The sequence below is a fragment of the Mauremys reevesii genome, linkage group 10 (assembly GCF_016161935.1).
Source record: "Mauremys reevesii isolate NIE-2019 linkage group 10, ASM1616193v1, whole genome shotgun sequence".
NCBI lineage: Eukaryota > Metazoa > Chordata > Testudines > Geoemydidae > Mauremys > Mauremys reevesii.
Window position 1 is genome coordinate 1,711,314 of NC_052632.1, and position 20,045 is coordinate 1,731,358.

The 20,045-nt window shown below is 49.4% G+C and overlaps 1 protein-coding gene across 11 annotated transcripts in view; it reads right to left on the bottom strand.

Moving 5' to 3' along the window:
* The window catches only part of FRMD5 (FERM domain containing 5), a 283,709-nt gene that overhangs the window by 26,828 nt on the left and 236,836 nt on the right, over positions 1-20,045 (bottom strand). For 7 of the 11 annotated variants that reach the window (XM_039491218.1, XM_039491215.1, XM_039491219.1 and 4 more), the window contains 2 exons: positions 14,835-14,975; positions 3,156-3,244 (listed from right to left, as the gene is read on the bottom strand). In XM_039491218.1, the coding sequence (XP_039347152.1) occupies positions 3,156-3,244; positions 14,835-14,975 (230 nt within the window). The remainder of the gene's footprint in view (positions 1-3,155; positions 3,245-14,834; positions 14,976-20,045) is intronic. The other 4 variants (XM_039491223.1, XM_039491222.1, XM_039491217.1 and 1 more) reach the window with 1 other exon arrangement.

Consider the following 20,045-nt stretch of genomic DNA (forward strand, 5'->3'; position numbering starts at 1 on the left):
GACATGGCTTGGCTGGCCGGGGTCCATGGAGCCAATGCAGGTTTAAATAAAGCTGGGGCACGACCATTTAGCGTCTGTCTAGTCACAGTTTGGCCCCATTCATGCCAAACCATCTCTAGGCCTAATTAGCTCAAACTCATTTAAAACAATGCTTTGAGTCGGCTCTTCAAACACGGTCTCAGCTGCCGGGCCCAAGTGGAACAGGATAAACTCCTCACCCTAATGGGAGGGAGAATCTAAAAGGAATTTACAACTAACAGTTAATTGGCAAATTCATTTCCCTTCGACTCCCAGGTCCTGTCCTCACGTGCCCCTTGCATCATGGCCTACACAGGACAGCTGCTCTGTACCATACACTAAAATAGGCAGTTACTCCAGGCAGGGAAACCACTTGTATAGTTCTCCTTGTGGGGCGATGAAAAGAGCAAGTTACACAAATTCTCCTTTGGGGGGAAGCAAAACCTGCCCAAAAGAGACGTGCCCAGATCCCAGGCTGAACACACACTGAGCGTGAGTCCCACATAGTCAAACCCCATCGCATAATTATTACTAACCATCCAGGCACCTTTGAATCATCCCATAACCATAGACACATGCCATGTGCATAAATAGATCCACTAAGCCTCCTATTCTGCCACCAGCTGATTGAGGCAGCTGACAAACAGTTACTATGATCTTTGCACAAGACAGAGAACGGGGAAGGGAGATTCTGAAAGGGCCTAGGAAAGGCACACTACCCAGACTCAGTCCGTGGCATGCACAACTGGAATGTATGGCAGAATGTAGCCTACTCCATATAAAGTAAACACGGTGCAATGGGCTCCCTATTAGATTTAGTGTTACTTTTAAATCATGTGAATTTTTAATCACTGAAGAGGCCGTACTGAGTCTCAGTAAAACAGCATGACATTAGTATTAAGAAATATACTCAATGATATCAAGCACTTCCCGTGTGCAAAGAGCAGCGTGAACATGGCGAACTCACCATCACACTGCACAGCTGTCCGGTCACCACTGGAACACCCTGTAGTTAGTTCATCGCATGAGTAGTCAGGAATCGTGCACAAAATACTAGTGCAATCGGGCTAACACGCATTGGGGTTTATGGATGTGAGGAGATGATCTTTGTTCCTGATGAGGTTCTGTTTGGCAGCATCCCAAATGTGTTTCTCTTTCTTTCATGTATATGGTGTGAAATTCACCCCAGCCAGAAAACCCCAGGAGGTGCCTATCTGCATCCTTAAGTTACTCAATGCCTTTAAAAATCTGCCTCTTAAGCCCCAGTGCAATTGCCCAGCAAAGGACAAACCTTCTGCCCAGCAGGAGTCGCGCAGCTGGCCACTAGGGGGTCTATGCCAGGGCAAGCAGGAAGAACTCCTCTTCCCCAATGCTAGATTCTCACTTGGTTTGGGAATGCACCAGAGGCCCTTGCATAGCAGCAAATCCTCTGGCCCAATGCAGGGGACTCTGCTCCCTCTGAGCGGCATTCTAAACCCCTGCTCAGCTGGCCAAATGCACAGCAGAAATGCATCAGTTCTGCTACTCAGGCTGCAAAGAGAAATGCAGGATTTCCTCTACGGTCCTATGGGAAGCTGCTTCCCGTGGTATGAAGGGCAGGCCGCCTGCCCTGAGGGGAATTTTGCCCATTGCACATATTGAGGGTGCAGCAACATAGACTCATTTACACTGTGGAGGAGGTGGAAAGTAGGTACCTGTATATGGAACTGACTGTAAATTGTCCCCTGATATAAACACCTTCCACAGGCTGTTACAAAGCTGCATGTCTTACATATCAAGTGGGCAGAATAGCCCAATTGATGAGATGCCAGGGTCAAGGCACACGTTAGTGCCTGTGATTGGAGATGACCCACAGCATATTAAACAAATGGGACAGTGCCTATCAGGCCACCAAAGCAGGAAGTACAGCAGTGTATGAGACAGACATTTTCATGGGAAGAAGCATCAAGGGGTTGAGAGAAAGCAGGAAGGTGGAGGTGAGACAAGCTTAAGGGTCTCTGACAAGCAGTCTAGGCCCAAAATCTGACCTCCCTCACTCAAGAGACAGCCAGATCTCCATGGCTGAGAAATGACGACTGCAGGACAAACCACCCCTCAAACCTCCATCAGTGAGAAAGGAGGAGAGGTCTTTTTATTCTCTTCCTAATTATCGACACACTCAAAGACATGTGGCTTGTTACTGTGCTTGGAGTGAACATGCAACTAACGCTCATGACCCGTCCACGCCCGCCGACTAACCCTTCACATAAGGGGGTCTTGGAGACAGTCAGCCCTCAGTGAGACTGTGGTAAAGCTGGAGTGACTCCAGATTTAAAAGGAGTTATTCTAATTGACGTAAGTATCTCTGAGATCGGAATCTGGCTTGATTAATATAAATATTTCTAAATAAGTTTTTAACAAATGAAATCGCTGGCAACAGCTAACCTGGGGGGGAAGTCGTTATGGGTACAGGACTGTCTTCACACAGCACTGATTTTCTTGTTTTGCTCCTCCAACCATCCCAAACTGGCCTCTCTCTTCTTTTTCCCAACAGGGAATTCCGAACTAAATTCCGGGCACTATTCTTGCATCAGAACGGCCAGACTGGGTCAGACCAAAGGTCCATCTAGCCCAGACAATGGCCAGTGCCAGGTGCCCCAGAGGGAATGAACAGAACAGGGGATCTTCAAGTGATTCATCCCCTGTCACCCATTCCCAGCTTCTGGCAGTCAGAGGCTTACGGACACCCAGAGCAATCCCACTTGTCAGTGCCGTTTGTTGGGCAAGTAGCTTTTTTACTCCCCAGTGAATTTTAACGTCTTCATAGAAGACACCGTGACTGGGATTTTCAAATGTACTTGGTATTGGCTTAACTCTGCTTTCATTTTGGTCAATAGGAGTTTTCCCATTGCTGTCAGTGGGAGGGAAGTTGGGTCAATGCAGAGCTCTAACCCTAGCGCTCAAGTAGCACGTCTACGATTCATAATGCGCCACGGCTATAGTCGAGGAAACACGGCTACTGCTATGCTTTGTGCTTGTCCTTTGGACACATTTCTCATTGTTGCAATCCAGAGAAATAATAAGGTGAGTTACCAGTGCTTGGTAAAAGCAGCTTAAACAAATAAACCCCAGAACGGGTTGAAATGGGGGGAACTCACCATTTGATGAAGTGAATTCTCTTGTTTCCCTGCAGAACAACAAAACCAAAGGGAGTGAAGGCCAAAAATGCCGCATTTCCTGACACATCCTGGAACACAATAAGACCTCATCAAAACGTTGCAGCGCCGGCAAAGTTTACACATCAATAGCAACACTCAGTCCTGAATACGGTGGTGGTAATGCATCTTCCCTGTTAAATTATGCCAACAGAACAGTCCTGACAGCTTTATTTAGACCGTGACATCCTGCCTATGGACGGGAATCTGCAGGAGCATGAAAAACATGACTGGGCCAGCAGAATTTGTGAGCAGAAAATACAATACAACTCCCAGACCCAAGGGACTATTGATTTGCAGTGTAGCGCTAGCCAATGAAGAGAGCTCCCACATATCATCATTCACTTTCATTAATAAACTTGAAAACCTTAAATTGTTGGTTGCGCAGATCTGAGCAGCACGGACAAAAGGTCCAGCTGAGCAGCATCAAGACACTTTTCAAAGCAATAACTAGTGTCATGGACAGTGCAAGGCAGCAGTTTAATTTAACCATAATGTTTAGGCTCTAGGGAAGGTAACATTAATTGTCTTGGCACTTGTGGAAAAAAACATGTCAACTTTTTAAAATACGATGGACAGCAGTAGGCGCTGTGTAGGTCAGACTGAAGGTTTCTTTCTTTTAGAAACTGGATTTTCAACCCACACCCTAACCTAAGTTCCCTCCAAGTTGTGTGGCCGCGCAGCAGGCTATTAAGGGCCATGCAGACGGGAGAGGTGCCTCTCCCCCAGCCCTGCCGGAGCTGCCGCAGCAGGGAAAGGCACCTCTCCCCCAGCCCCGGGCTGCTGCAGCGAGAGAGGGCTGGGGGGAGTCCTCCCTCCCCATCGCAGCCCTGGGGCAGCCTGCACCCCAAACCTCTCATTGCCAGCCCCACCCCAAAGCCCTCACCCTCCCCGCACTCCAGTCCTCTGCTCTAGCCCCGAGCCCTCTCCCGCACCCCAAACCCCCAGTCCCAGCCCCACCCCAGAGCCCTCACACCCCCCACATCCCAACCCTCTGCCCTAGCCCCAAGCCCCCTCCCGCACCCCAAACCTCTCATTGCCAGCCCCACCCCAAATCCCTCACCCCCCCGCACTCCAACCCTCTGCCCTAGCCCCAAGCCCCTCCACCCCAAACCCCCATTCCCAGCCCCACCCCAGAGCCCTCACACCCCCATCCCAACCCTCTGCCCAAGCCCCTCCGCACCCCAAACCTCTCATTGCCAGCCCCACCCCAAAGCCCTCACCCCCGCACTCCAACCTCTGCCCTAGCCCCAAGCCCCCTCCGCACCCCAAACCCCCATTCCCAACCCCACCCCAGAGCTCTCACACCCCCACTCCAACCCTCTGCCCTAGCCCCAAGCCCCTCCACCCCAAACCTCTCATTGCCAGCCCCACCTCAAAGCCCTCACCCCCGCACCCCAACCTCTGCCTAGCCCCAAGCCCCTCCCCCCCAAACCCCATTCCCAGCCCCACCCAGAGCCCTCACACCCCACATCCCAACCCTCTGCCTAGCCCCAAACCCCTCCACTCCCAAACCTCTCATCGCCAGCCCCACCCCAAAGCCCTCACCCCCGGCACCCCAACCCTCTGCCCTAGCCCCTCCCGCACCCCAAACCCCCATTCCCAGCCCCACCCCAAAGCCCTCACACCCCCTGCACTCCAGTCCTCTGCCTAGCCCTGAGCCCCTCCCGCACCCCAAACCCCATTCCCAGCCCCACCCCAGCGCTCTCACCCCCCCCCCGCCCCAACCCTCTGCCCTAGCCCCGAGCCCCCTCCCACACTCCGAACCCTTCGGCCCCACCCCCGCTCACACATCCCCTCCATATTGGTGCACATAACAAAATTCATTCCGCACATGGATGTAAAAAGTCAAAGGGAACATTGGCTCTAACTTCTTTAAAAAGACCCTGATCTGACTGTGATTTTGTAGGCCGCACATCATCTCAAGGTACAGTTTTGCTGGGAAGTTTGGTAAAAATCAGACAGAGTTTTAAAATGGGTGTTCTGAAATGTTCTGAAAAATGTGGCTCTAATTTACTTCTTCACTATTCTTTGAACACATTTCTTGGTTCAAAGCAATACGACGTGGCCTTAATGGAAGGCAGAATCTAACCCAATGAGGTGTTTCTGCGTGCATAGAACAGATGGACTGAATGATCAGCATGCAAAATGTTCCCTCATCTGGCAATGATCATAGTATGAACTACCACACCGTCTATCATTCATGATCATTAAGGCTGCGATTTAGTCATGGAGGTCACGGAAGTCAAGGAATCCCGGATTCCAAACACCTCAGTGACTTCGGCCAGCACCGTCTGGGAGCTGCGGGGTACCCTTGCCACTACAGGTGGTGGGAACACCCCACAGCTCCTGGCCACAGCGGGCGGCAAGGAGGATCCCCGCAGCTACAATCCACCGCGGGTGGCAGGGGGACCCCCATAGTTCCTGCTCCTCCTGGCCGCCGCAGGTGTCAGGGGTGATCCCCACAGCTCCCAGCTGCCACGGGTGGCAGGGGGGACCCCCTCAGCTTGGAGCCACCAGCAGAGGGGGACCCTGAAGCTCTCAGCCCCCCTGCAGCTGCCCAGGCCCCTTACTTTATCACAGATACTTTTAGTAAAAGTCAGGGACAGGTCATGGGCTCCAGTGAATTTTTCATTATTGCCTGTGACCTGTCCGTGACTGGTACCAAAAGTATCTGTGACAAAATCTTAGCTTTAATGATAATGAATACTGACAGGATACGGGGCTAGATGGACCATTCTTATGTTCTTAGAGAGCTTGCAAAACTGCATGACTGAGCAACAAAATGGTGGAAGAAATTCATTGCTGGTAAGTGTAAAGTAATGCACATTGGAAAACATAATCCCAACTATACAGATAAAATGATGGGGTCTAAATTAGCTGTTACCACTCAAGAAAAAGATCTTGGAGTCATTGCAGATAATTCTCTGAAAACGTCCACTCAACATGCAAAAAAAGCTAACAGAATCTTAGGAATCATTAGGGAAAGGGATAGTTAATATGACAGAAAATATCATAATGCCACTATATAAATCCCTGGTACACCCACACCGTGAATATCGCGTACGGCTCTGATCACCTCATCTCAAAAAAGATGTATTAGAATTGGAAAAAGTACAGAGAAGCACAACAACGATTAGGGGTCTGGAAGAGCTTCCATACGAGGAAAGATTAAAAAGACTGGGACTGGTCATCTTAGAAAAGAGGAGACTAAGGGTACGTCCAGACTACCCGCCGAATCGGCGGGAAGCGATCGATTTTGCGGGGATCGATATATCGCCTCTCATCTAGACGCGATATATCGATCCCCGAACGCGCTCCTGTCGACTCCGGAACTCCACCGGAGCGAGTGGCAGTAGCGGAGTCAACGGGGGAGCCGTGGACGTCGATCCCGAGCGGTGAGGACGGGAGGTAAGTCGGGATAAGATACTTCAACTTCAGCTACGGTATTCCCGTAGCTGAAGTTGCGTATCTTACCTCAACACTGCCCCCCAGTGTGGACCAGGCCTAAGTGGGGATATGATAGAAGTCTGTAAAATCATGACTGGTGTGGAGAAAGTGATTAAGGAAGCGTTATTTACTCCTTCACATAACACAAGAACCAGGGGTCACCTAATGAAATTAATAGGCACCAGGCTTAAAACACACAAAAGGAAGTATTTCTTCACACAACGTATAGTCAACCTGTGGAACTCCTTGCCAGGAGATGTTGTGAAGGCCAAAAGTATAACTGGGTTTAAAAAAGAATTAGATAAATTCCTGGAGAATAGGTCTATCAGTGGCTATTAGCCAAGATGGTCAGGGATGAAATCCCATATTCTGGACATCACTAGCCTCTGACTACCAGAAGCTGGGACTGGACAACAGGGGATGGATCACTCGATAATTGCCCTGTTGTGTTAATTGCCTCTGAAGCATTTGGCAATGGCCACTGTTGCAAGACAGGACCCTGGGATAGATGGACCATTGTTCTGACCCAGTATGGCCATTCTTATGATCAAAATGACAAACATTAAACAGCAAACACTATAGGTAAAACATGCTCCTTAGCAAGGTCTACCTAGACCTGCATAAATGAACAGCACATTGACTCAGACCCTGGGCCCCCGTACAATCTGTTCGTATCAGTGGGGTGTAACAGGGACACAGCAGCTCTGAGGTCCTAGTCCCAGGATCAGGGAGAAGGCTGTAAAGGGAACGTGCAGCCAAATTTGCCACGTACATTTGCTGAGTGCAGGTCAATCAGGTTCGAAGCCCATACAGTCAGCACAGCCCAAAACTCCAAAGACAACGAACTACAGAAAACATCTGACTGCTCAAACGCCGTATCACACTAGCAGAAAATGTATGGAGCCCTGACACACGCTAATGCTCTCCTGGGATAAGTTGACTTTGAAATCTTTAGATCTAATTAAATAAATAGCATATAATTTATTCAATGCATAACAACAACTTGTTATTATCTCAGCAAATAACAAGGGGCAATGTTAAGATTGGACAGGCGGGTGTAACTAGTAATCTGCTGAGATGTCATGAGCTGTGATCTCTATTTCCATCCAACGCAGAAGATTTCTCTGTCCTCAGCTGCAGCAGCTGAATATTTGCAAAACCTCCCAAATTAGAGGTTCTCTCATTCCAACTCTTCAAGCCCCAATTACTTACTGATGCTATAGGACATCATGGTTACATTAGGAGGGTCACATCTGTTTTTTAGACATGTTATTTAAAACATGACAGTTCCTTTGGAGTATTTATGAACTATCAGGCAACTGCTAGAGAGACAAGGTAGGTGAGGTTACACACGGACCTCAAAAGCTGGTTCCTTCCCCCAACAGAAGCTGCTCCAATGAAAGATATCACCTCACCACCTGCTCTCTCTAATGTCCTGGGACCGACATGGCTGCATACTGCACCTGGAGAAAGCCATCTGTGAAAGCTCCGGGGGGTAAGATATGTACACCAAGGATTCATGAAGGGGAAAAACATTAATAGTTGCCAATATACCAGCACTCAGATCTGAATCCATCAGCCAATGCCACTTTGTTTACATGCAAAATCAAAATCAAAGCTCCTTTTTTAAATTCTGCGTACGAGGGAAGTGTAGTTGTTAACTCGGAAGAGGCCCAGATCCCTTTGCTTGCTGAATGAGAGCAGGAAGCTGCTGATAGCTAATTGGAGAAAGTTTACTCTGAGATTGTAACTGCTACCAAATACCCACTGATCTCTGTTTGGGGTCTCGGCAGCACAGAATTTAAATGAAGGTGCAGACTTTCCTTTGGCTTCGAATCTACACCACAGCAAGTGAGAGAGGACCATCACTATGCCTTCCTCCAGCAGAGCAGGGGAGGAGTGGAGCTGGGGGTGGAGCTGGGCTGGAGGCAGAGCTGGGTGAGGGGCGGAGCAGGGGGTGGAGTGGAGCTGCGGGTGGAGCTGGGCTGGAGGCGGAGCTAGGTGAGGGGTGGAGCTGGGGGTGGAGTGGAGCTGAGCGAGGGGCGGGGCAGGGCGCGGAGCAGAGCTGGGGTGGAGCTGGGCTGGAGGCAGAGCTGGGTGAGGGGCGGAGCAGGGGGGTGGAGTGGAGCTGGGCTGGAGGCGGAGCAGGGGCAGAGTGGAGCTGGGGGTGGAGCTGGGCGAGGTGGATCTGGGGGTGAAGTGGAGCCGGGGGCGGAGATGGGCTGGGGGCGGAGCTGAGCGAGAGGCGGGGCAGGGCGCGGAGCAGAGCTGGGGGTGGAGCTGGCCTGGAGGCGGAGCTAGGTGAGGGGTGGAGCAGGGGGCGGAGTGGAGCTGGGGGTGGAGCTGGCCTGGAGGCGGAGCTGGGTGAGGGGCGGGGCAGGGCGCGGAGCAGAGCTGGGGGTGGAGCTGGGCTGGAGGTGGAGCTGGACAAGGGGCGGAGCAGGGGGGTGAAGTGGAGCTGGGGGTGGAGCTGGGCTGGAGGCGGAGCTGGGCGAGGGGTGGAGCAGGGGGTGGAGTGGAGCTGGGGTGGAGCTGGGCTGGAGGCGGAGCTGGGTGAGGGGCGGAGCAGGGGAGCGGAGTGGAGTTGGGCTGGAGGCGGAGCTGAGCTGCGGTGGAGCAGGGGGTGGAGCGGAGCAGAGCTGCAGCTGGGCAGCACTTGCCCCCTGCCCCACGTGGAGGCTGGCCCGTGCCCTGTGCCCCTGAACATTCCTCTGCGCCTCCCAAGAGGGGTGCACCCCACAGTTTGGGGACCAGTGCGATAGAGAAATTGTGAGGAGCATCACAGCAGCCTAAGCAGCTCTGGACGCCCCCACTGAGGGCTACTCAAGAAAAATCCTCCAGTATCTCTCCCCACAGCCCCCCAGAGCCTGACCCCTGAGGATTAGGGGCTTCCAGGAGATCAGGCCACAAAGCTGTGGCTCTCCCCCTGTGGCCAGTTTCTGGTGAGTTTGGCTACCTTCTGCTGAGAGAATGGTAACCTATAGGCCTAGGCCAGTGTGCTCACTCTGAGTGCAACTCTGTAAATCGGGTTATCGTTTGTAACAGTGCTGGTGGTGCAGTGCTCCAGCCCTGCCGATTGCTAGCGCCACACGCACTTATCCAGCGCCCTGCCAGCCATCGCCCCTTTCTACAGCATCACGCCCTAAACGCCCCTCCATGCGCTTTTCAGAAAGAGATCCCCCGAAACGGCCGCAGCCGGGGATGCACCTGTTGGGCTTATATTTGCTCCATGAAATGCCGGGAACACAGGAGAGCATTTCCCGTGACTGCAACCACTACAACTCGGAGTCAATTTACAAGAGATGTACACGGCACTGAACATGAAGATGCCCGCTGTTGTCAGAGCGGTATCGGTGTGGTGCTCTGCTCTCTCCAATGTTGATATCACTCAGCTGCGTGCGTGTGTTCCCTCTGTGTGCTGCCCCAGCTCTTCGAAGATAGCTGACCCAGCAGACCCGATGAGAACCCCCAATAACCACAAAGTCTAGTAAGGTACGAAGGCACGTCGGCCAGGTTTATTGTCGAAAAAAGTACAGCCTCCGGCTCCCTGGCAAACGTAGTCCAGGGTGCTGACAAGGTGCAGCTAGCCAGTACATATGTACTCCCTGACAATGGACTCAGCTCAGTCAGTGGCGCGATTTCCACTGCCCCCTAGGCTGGACAAAGGCACCTCCCCAAGGATGCCTTCTTTATACACAGATACAAACAAGTTACACATCACACCTGACGTATTGAGGTGCAACCTCTCTACGTAGCAAGTTACAACCCTTCTACGTATTAAGGTACCGCCTTCTACCTTGTACATGTTGGTTCGAACAAAACAACTCTATCCATCATTTTACCCTTTTGCCCCTGTCATTGGGATGGGTCGGCCTGTTCTCCTGTTATCTATGGAATGTTTCAGTATAGTGTGTTCTAGTGCTGTGTTTATGCTAGGTGAATATATGTTTATGCAGCATCAGCCCTTTTCGTGCCAGCTTCTGTGAGCAGGGCCTACCTCTGGCTCACAGCTTAACTTTGCTTTATGTTAGCAAAGTCTTGACCATTACTTTAGTTCAGGCCGCAGGCCTCATACTGGGCCTTTATCAGGGCCTGCACTTACTACACCCGCGTTTAGCTCTTGTGGCCATCGTGCTAAAATCCCAAGATATCTCAGCTTTACTGATTCAGACAGGCTGGATTTTCTCCGATTCCATGTCCAGGTGTTGAGCTGTTGCTTCAGGTGTAAGCTTTCTCCTTCTATCAATCCACTCAAGTGATGGGTTTATTATTTTTACCTACGGCGCTTGCGATGGCTTCTGACCGTGCCGTGCAAGGATGCAGAAGACAACCCCCATGCCTATGGGTGCACTGAATAAGTCAGTGTAGCACACGTTAATTGGGGACAGGAGACTGCTCAGCACACTGCCTTGTACAGCCTGTCCTTACCAGACATCAGGCCCAAGTATGTAGGGAGAAGACCAGACTGATCTCAAGGGTGTGATGCTGATTTGCATCAGCTAAGGATTGCTTAATATTTACACCAAGCGACAAGACTGGCTTAGCAAATATCCATACCAAAACCAAAGCCCTGCCTGATAACAAATAGCACACAAAAAATCAGCAAAGCTGGGGCGGGGAGACCCCCCCAGCCCTAACCAGGATCTGCAGCCCAGAGCCCACCTCCTGCCCAGGGACTACAGCATTATCAGTGCTTTCTGATTTGCACAGTTGTAACATTTTAGGGTGTTTCCATCATCTCAACACAAATCTCACTTATTGTCCTTGTGTTTCAGCCCCACACAGCAGAGAGGACGTCACCTGAAATACATGTCAAAGCCATACTGGCAGCTAGTTTCTCTGATTAGATCGCGAGAATTTGAGTAGTGAACAAATTGGTTTTAAATCCAGATTAGAGTGAAATCCATCTCAGTGTGACAAGGGTGAATGATCAAAAGTAAAAAGCATTCTCTGAACAACCTCAACCCAATCTCCTTTACAAAGCGACACATAAATCCCCAAACTAATCGCGTCTGAGATTCTGGACACGGCTTGAGAAGTGGAAAGATCTCCGTGTGTCTCCACTGTGGCCAGGCGCTATTTCCGACGTGCAGGAAGCGTTGCTGCACACAGAATACTCCCTAACCATGGGTCAGATCCCAAGATCTAGCCTTGAAGTGCCTGGCGCAGCTCAGGATTTGGGGATACAAAGGTGATTTCGTGCTACCGTTCCCTTCCCCTGGTCCTGGGGCCAGTTCTCCAGGCTGCTCTGCACTATGTCAGAGGACCATTCTGGAAGCCATGAATTGCTGGGACGGAAGGATGCCATGCCAATCCCCCTTTACCTGGGCTGCATTGCCTCGGCTGGAGAAGGGCATAGGAGCAAGGATGGCATCCCTGGCTGGATTTCCTCACTAGGAGAATCTGTCTGCAGCTCTAGCTGACGTGGCACCAAGCAGGCTGAGGTGTTAAGTGACTATTTTGCCTCAGTCTTCACTCAAAAGATGAATTGTGACCAGATTCTCAGCACAGCTAATATCAATAGCAAGGGGGAAGGAACACAAGCCAGACGAGGGTAAGACCAGGTTAAAGAATATTTTGCTAAGTTAGGTGTATTCAAGCGGGCATGACCTGACAAAATTCACCTCAGGGTACTTAAGGAACTAGCTGAAGCAATCTTGGGATCATTAGTGAACATCTTTGAGAATTCCTGGAGGATGGGCCAGGGCCCAGAAGACTGGAGAAGGACAAACATAGCACCTATCTTTAAAAAGGGGAACCAGGAGGATCCAGGAGTTATAGACCGGTGAGCCTTGCTTCGATACCTAGAAAGAGACTGGAACAAATCAGTAAACCATCAATTTGTAACCACCTGGAGACTAACAGGGTGATATGGAATAGCCAGAATGGATTTGTCAGGAACAAATCATGCCAAACCCACCTAATTTCCTTCTTTGTTGGGGTTACTGGACTAGTGCCCAGGGGAGAAGCAATAGATGTGATATGATTTTAGGAAGGATTTTGATACAGGCGAACTGGGGAAATGTGCTTTGAATGAAATTGCTATAAGGGGGGTACACAAGAGGTTGAAAAAATGTACTGAAAGGGTAGTTATCAATGGTTCCCTGTCAAACCGTATGGAGGTATCTGGAGAGGTCCCACTGGGGTCTGTTCTGGGTCCAGTACTATTCTCCACTTTCATTAATGATGTGGATAATGGAGTAGAGAGTATACTTATAAAATCTGCAAAGGACACCAAGCTGGGAAGGATTGCAAGCACATTGGAGGAAGGATTAGAATTCAAAATGACTTACAAATTAAAGAATTGAGCCGGAATCAACAAGATGAAATTCAGTACAGACAAGTGTAAAGTACTGAACTTAGGAAGGAAAAACCAACTGCACAACTACACGTGGGGACTAACGGGCAAGGTGGCAGTACTGCTGGAAAGGACCTGGGGGTGAGAGTGGATCGCATGTTGAATATGAGTCGACAATGGGATGCGTGCGTGAGAAAGGCTAATAACATTCTGGGGTGTTTTACCAGGACTGTCTTATGTACGACACGGAAGGTCATTGTTCACTCTGCTTGGCACTGGAGGGGCCGCAGCTGGAGCACTGTGTCAAGTGTTGGGCATCACATTTTAAGAACGATGTGGACTAGCTGACCTCTCGAGATCCCTCCCAGCCCTACGTTCTGTGATTAAGCTGAGTCTGAGGTTCCCTTGTGCAATGAGCTGAGGATCTGGCCCTAAATATTATGTTAAATTAGAACACTCCAGTCCCCTTTGCTGTTCAGAGCTAGCACAGATTTAACTGATTATAAGTAAGTGACTTCTTGCATCTAATGTCTATCAATATTTAAAGAAGCAGGTTTTTAACAAAGAAGCTGTCTGGTCTGAGGGTTTTCTTTAGCTCCCCTCATTGTCGTTTGCAAGCGCTTCCCAGACAGATCAGACCTGCACGGCGAAGCACTGGACTGGGACTCAGGAGACCTGGGTTATATTCCTGACTCTGCCACTGGACTCAAGGGGAACTCAGGCAAGTCATTTCATTTGCCTCAGTTTCCCATCTATAAAATGGGGATAACTATACTGGCCTCCCTTGTGACGTGCTTTGAGAGCTATCAATGAAAAGTACCGGATAAGAGCTAGGGATTATCAGCTTATTTTGATATTGCTGAGGTAGTGCAGATATGACATAAACAGAAAATATACCATCATTGTCTCCGTAGTGCTTAGATATCTATGTGCTAGGGATTAGCCATAGAGACCAGAGAGGTTCTCAAAAACTGTTGAATAAAACATTGAAACACCACAGACAACTAAAGAACAACTAAAAACACAGGCCAGTAACAATTAGTACATCATAAATGTGTGTATCCAGACAGGTGGCAAAAGGAAAACACAGCATATTGATTAAAAGCCTTGCTGATCAGGCTACAAATTACCATCAGGAAGTTAGCTGAAAAAAAGGGATTTGGAAGATTACAAATCTGAATTTAATCAATTCAAAAATTGTGTTGGATGAGAGCAAAGCAAAGGTAACGCATGATCCCTATGTTATGCAGGTGTGATCTTTTCACTTCATCTGGTATGAGCTCCTATTGGATTTATTTGGGTGACATTTTGTTACATTTCTATTATATTGCACTTGGGAACATTTTAAAAAGTACCCAAATGACAGACTTGTATGTTCTATTGATTTTCAATGGGATCTAGGTTCCTAAATCACATAGGCACTTTTGAAATGGTTACACTTTGTCTTTATTCCTTTGCTTGGTGCCTCGAGCACTTTGGCTGGATGGGAAGGAATTAGGGGAAATCCTATTGGGTTTTTTTGTTTTTTTACACATTCTGAAACAAATAAACTAAGATTGTGATGCAGCAAAAAAAAAAAAAAAAGAAAAAAAACCATATAAGTCACAGAAAGAAAATGGTCCACATTAATATAAATTAAATGTAGCATTTTTAAATAGTAGATTAAATATTAAATGCACCATCCGTGATGTAGCACTATTCCTGTCAGACGACAAATCTCAGAGCAGCCCGATATGATAAATGCTTTCTCACAGCACAGTCCCATTTTAATTTTCCTCTGATTCACATCTAAAGTTTAATATATCTCTATAAACCTCTGGGAGAGGAGGGGATTGGCAGAATGGAATATTCCATAAAGATTTAGCATACTGAACTGAGACGGGATTTGTGGGTCTCTGGGACTGGAGCTGGGTCACAAAGAGATTTTGATGATGATGATGATGATGATTTTGCAGAAGAGAGATTATCTTCACAGTCAGGGCTCTTTTATATTCCACTCCCGTGAATCCTGACTCCTACGTATAATCGAAAAAGAAAGTTCACACAGGCCACGCTGCTGACCACTCCCATAGTTCTGCCTGCTTGTTGAATACATTCTTCAGTCAAGGACTATGTAAAAAAGCCAAGTGATTTATATGTTTAATTCCCACTGTTCGAGTCCCCTGGCACCTTACACACACACACACACACACACACACACACACACACACACACACACACACACACACACACACACACACACACACACACACACACACACACACACACACACACACACACACACACACAGTCTGAGGATGGGTTCCCCTGTCAAATCAGGCAGGCAGACAAATGCACTTTTTGAAGTACCCAAAAAGGGAACCGTTTTATTTCAGTAAGAATCTTTTACAACAAAGCTTGTCCTTCCCCTGTGTCGGAGTAAGGCCCTTAATGCTCACACGGCTCTCTGCTAATATTACCTGCCAGCAACCAGTTATACTCTAGCTCCCTCTACGGGTTCCTTGCCCACACACACTCGCAAAACCCTACCTGCTCAGGCGAACTCCTTTAATGGTACAATGTCACAAAATAAACCAGGAATAAAATGAATGGAAGAAAATTAAACCTTGTGCGCCTGGTTCTCGTTTACACACCTCTGACAGTATAAAGGGGACTTAAAGTGGGTGTGAAAATAGGAGTGATGTAAATGGGCCTCAGGCCTGGTCTACGCATAGAAGTGAGGTCGACACAGCCACAGCTAAGGGGTGTGAAAAACCCACACCCCTGAGTGCCGTCACTATGGGGACCTAACTCCCACTGTAGACACAGCTAGGTCAATGGAGAACACGTCTGTCAACCTCACTCCAGTCACGTGGGGAGGTGGAGTTCCTGCACATGAAGGAAAAACCCCTTCGGCCGCTATAATCTGCATCTCCAGTAAGAATGTACACAGCAGGCCTACGGCACACGGCTATGCTGTTAGAGCACTGGTAGCACAGACATGGTCCCGGAGTAAATGAGACTCAGGCCCTGTGCTTTTCCAAAGTGGGCTCCGTCCCATGGCACGTGTACCATTTCCTCCTTTTGCCATCTAGGCCTTGGCACTGCAGCTGGCATGCAGTGTACAAAGAGGAAACCAAGACAAAGCCTGGAAGAAATCCAGGGGCACCTTCCCAAGGATTCTGAAGTGCCTCAGTTGTCTCCATTCCCTTGGCCGTGTTTCATCAAACCAAGTTACAAACCCATGCAACCCCAGCGCGTTACAAACCCGTACTTCGCACAGCCGCGTTCCAACAGGATCCCACACACTGATCCAGTGTCTTCAGCCAAAGAGGTGGGACTGACAAGAGAAAAAGTGAGTCCGTGTCTCACAGGGAGGAAGGGAGAGAGCCCCAGACAGATGAGGCAGCACAAGCAAAAGAGTGGCCCCCCGTCGGGGACGGCGATAGGGCCCAGGCCCAGGCTGGAGAGTGAATGGATGTAATCAGGTCAGAGTGGGCGAAAGCAGCAAGTCTGTGGAGAGTTTCGAAATGCTGCAAAGCAGTTGTGAACAGGCCTGGGAGATGGAGAGGAGGCTGGTGAACGTGCCCAAAAGGGAGCGGGAAACAATTGTACCATGATCCTGCTTCCTGAAATTCACAGGAAAGGCTTCTAAAGGCGACAGACGAAGGCCTGGAGAAAGATTTCCACAGAGGCGAGATCAAGGGGACGTCTCTCTCTATCATCGTCACGGACAGAAACGTTTATATCAATGAATGATACTGCCAGAGGCTGGCTGCAGGGACTGCTGCTCTGAGGACCAAGCTGCAGTCACATGAAATGAAAGCTCACGGTCCCAGTGATGGGTAATGTTAATCTTCCTCCGGACGCTGAGGACCAGCAGCCTGGCATTGGCTTGGATCGATGACATGTAATAATTAATTAAAATAATGATTTAAAAATAACAGTTCCAAGGCACTGAGGGCTTGTCTACAACTAAAACGCTACAGTGGCACAGTGGCATGGCTGCAGCATAGACACTACCTACATTACAGGAGGGGTTCTCCCATCGGTAGGGAAAATCTACCTCCACGACCTAGTGCCATCTACAGGGGACATAGGCCACCTTAACAATGCCGCTCGGGGGGGTTCCACACCCCTGAGCAATGTAGTTAAACTGCCCTAATTTTCTAATGTAGATCAGGCCTAAATATGGGGTGGATTCAAAATTCGTGTGTCTCTACTTAACACTAGCCAGAAGCATCATACCTGTGCAGACTGCAGTGGCTGGATATGGCCAGAGAGCCCTGAGTCGAAGGGTCCATCTACAAGCAGCTGGGGGATCAGAGTCCCAGCTTAGGCAGATGTACACCCAACATCTCGGCTCGAGCTGGCACTTCAGAACAGCACCGTGGCCACAGCAGCCTGGCTGCCCAAGTGCAATCCCCCGCCGCCCATGCCGCTGTGGCCACGCTGCCATTTTTCGTGCACTAGCTCAAGCCGAGCCGTTGTGCGTACGTCTACCCAATCCAGGAATGCCACCGCCCAGCTGTCAGGCAGACATACCCTAAACGTGATGGCCATGAAGTGGGAAGAAGGGGAAAGGGGAAAGTAACTGTGGGGCTCTGTCAGTGAATTCTCTATAGACACTATCACCAGACACTGGACAACTTAATCAAGTGGAGTTTGAGAGACCAAGAGGCCGGAAAACTGCCAGTTTGTAGAAGTGCAGATTGTGTAAGTTAATGGGCCTGATTCTGCTGCCTCTGAAGTATACAGGAGTCCTGACACTGACCTCACTGGGGGCAGGACGGTGACCAATGTTTGAATATTGAGGAGACTCCATCAACAGGTGCCACTGGATACATACCACAGAGATGGTCTCTGCAGGATGCCTCAGCTCTGTGCCAAACTGGATTTAATCCTTAGGTCAAATCTCCAAATTACTTCATGGACAGTAAAGTCACTAACTTAAAAGCCAAGCTGTGCGGAGAGGGGACATTCCATTTCAGGGAGGGGTTCAATACTCCAGAATTTTGTTCCAATCCAATTTGGAATGAAAACTAAACATTTCAGGATTCCTTGTGAAGGGGATGGAGCCCTTGCTGCTGGACACTCCACCTTGGGGCTGCCCCAGACCTATGGACCCTCGGAGCCCTGGGGTCACCTCTGGGGCAGTTTGGCACGTGGGCTGCCAAGAAGCCAGCCAGCATGCTGGCAGAAAACCAGAGAGGTCTGAAAACCTGCCTGGGAAGGCAGGGTTCCAATGGAACCCCACAGAAATCAAACCATCTCCATACTTCATGTGTTTATTCCTGTATCAAGCACCCGCATAACTGAGTCTCACAAACTGGAGGTGGTTGTTAGCCCAGGAAAAAAAACAACCCTTCCTGCTTCTAAGTAAACCAGGGTTAGCTCTTCTGGAACCGTGAAAGCATCCTCCCTCTGTGAATGACACACCATCAGTTAATCAGCTTTTCCTCTCTAGGGAACAAGAGCTGAATGTGCAGAAGGGGAATTCTGCTGATTGGAGTCTGATCACTAGTAGATAATAATGGCATCTCCTCCTCCTTAAATTAGGTAGCTGATCAGACTGGGCATCAGTGCAGAGACCAGTCTGATTTTATTTAATTATATCAGTATGATTCCCCTTTTCTCATTTTTCCCAGGGCAGCATGCCCCAGATTCTACCAGCCTGGTAATGCTCTCGAAGCTAAGAGGGATCATTTTTATTTATTACACTGCATCTCTCTTGCTGCTTCCATCTCTTCTAGTAGGAACATTAATGTGGATGCTGGCCAGAAAATTACCCAAGTGAACTCTATTTAGCTAATAAGAAAATGTCAGAGCAACTCTCTTAATGTCTCTGCTCTTCTTATGTGCTGGTGGCACATTGTAAGGTCTCTTAGTGACTCTCACATATTCAGCATTCAGGCTATCAGTGTAATTGACTTCAATGTTTTTTTCTCTCTGGCTACAGCCACACAGTCACGGCTCCTGATTAGAATTTGAGATAGCACCAGAGTGCAGCGTCTCACTATCTCTGCTGGATGCTGGCAAGTGTGACTGTTAACTAGCCTTCTTCTGTCGGCATCCAGCACCCTACATGCCAGCAAAACATCCTGGCCACAGAGTGACTGACGCCAGGGTGCAGAGTGACTGACAGCTTGCAGGCTTTCTGATTGTTGATGATTTTGCTTATGTCACAGTCAGCTCCCCTGAGCCCTCAATGGGTGTTGAACGTTGTGGTTCCATGGGCATGCTGAATGGGATCAAATAAGTTTAAACCAAAGTGTGGGTGAAGTCACTTTGGCTTTTTCTCAGCTAAATGGTCCCTACAATTTCCCACTATTGCTAATGCTGCTTCATCTCCATCCGTGGCAGCAAAGACGGGCGCGCTGAGGCAGACGAGGTGTTGGCAGCTGCTGGAGTTTTACGTATCAGGTTGCGAGGTAGGCCTGCTTTCAGTGGCAAGTTGGAACAGTGTCCAAAACGCTGGTGGCACCTCCACGCTGCTCTCAGCTGTTCAGCGCCACCAATAGCAGAAACTTGCACTTTTAGGGATGCTCCCACCGATGGAGCTGAGCAGCTGATAGCAACAGAGGGAAAATCTAAGGACAAAAGACTAATGTAAAGGAGGCCTTTGAAGGGGGAGTCCACCACAGTTTGGGGCTTAACAAGCGTTGAACTTGGCTGAGCCTATCAATGGAGTTCAGCACCACCATGGTGGGCAGAGGCAGCCCACAGTCAAACAGAGCCGAGTATTCGAGTACAGACAGAGCTGTCTCACTAGCTGCCTACTCTTGGTACTTACATGGGCCCCGGCACCACAGTATCTGAGCAACTCACAAGCTTCAGTGTATTTACCCTCACAGCACCCCTGCGAAAAAGGCAGTGCTGTTATCCCCAGCCCAATTCACAGAGGGGAAACTGAGGCACGGAGCGGCTAAGTGACTTGCCCAGGGTCACATAGGAAGTCTGTGGTGGAGCAGGGAATTGAGGCTCCCACCTCCCAGGCTAGTGCCCTGACCATCGGCCCAGCTTTGATTTTTGTGTTGGTGCCTCAGCAATGTTTGGAACTAGTGACACCCTGAATATCCACCTCTGGAGCAAGGCGACAGCTAGAG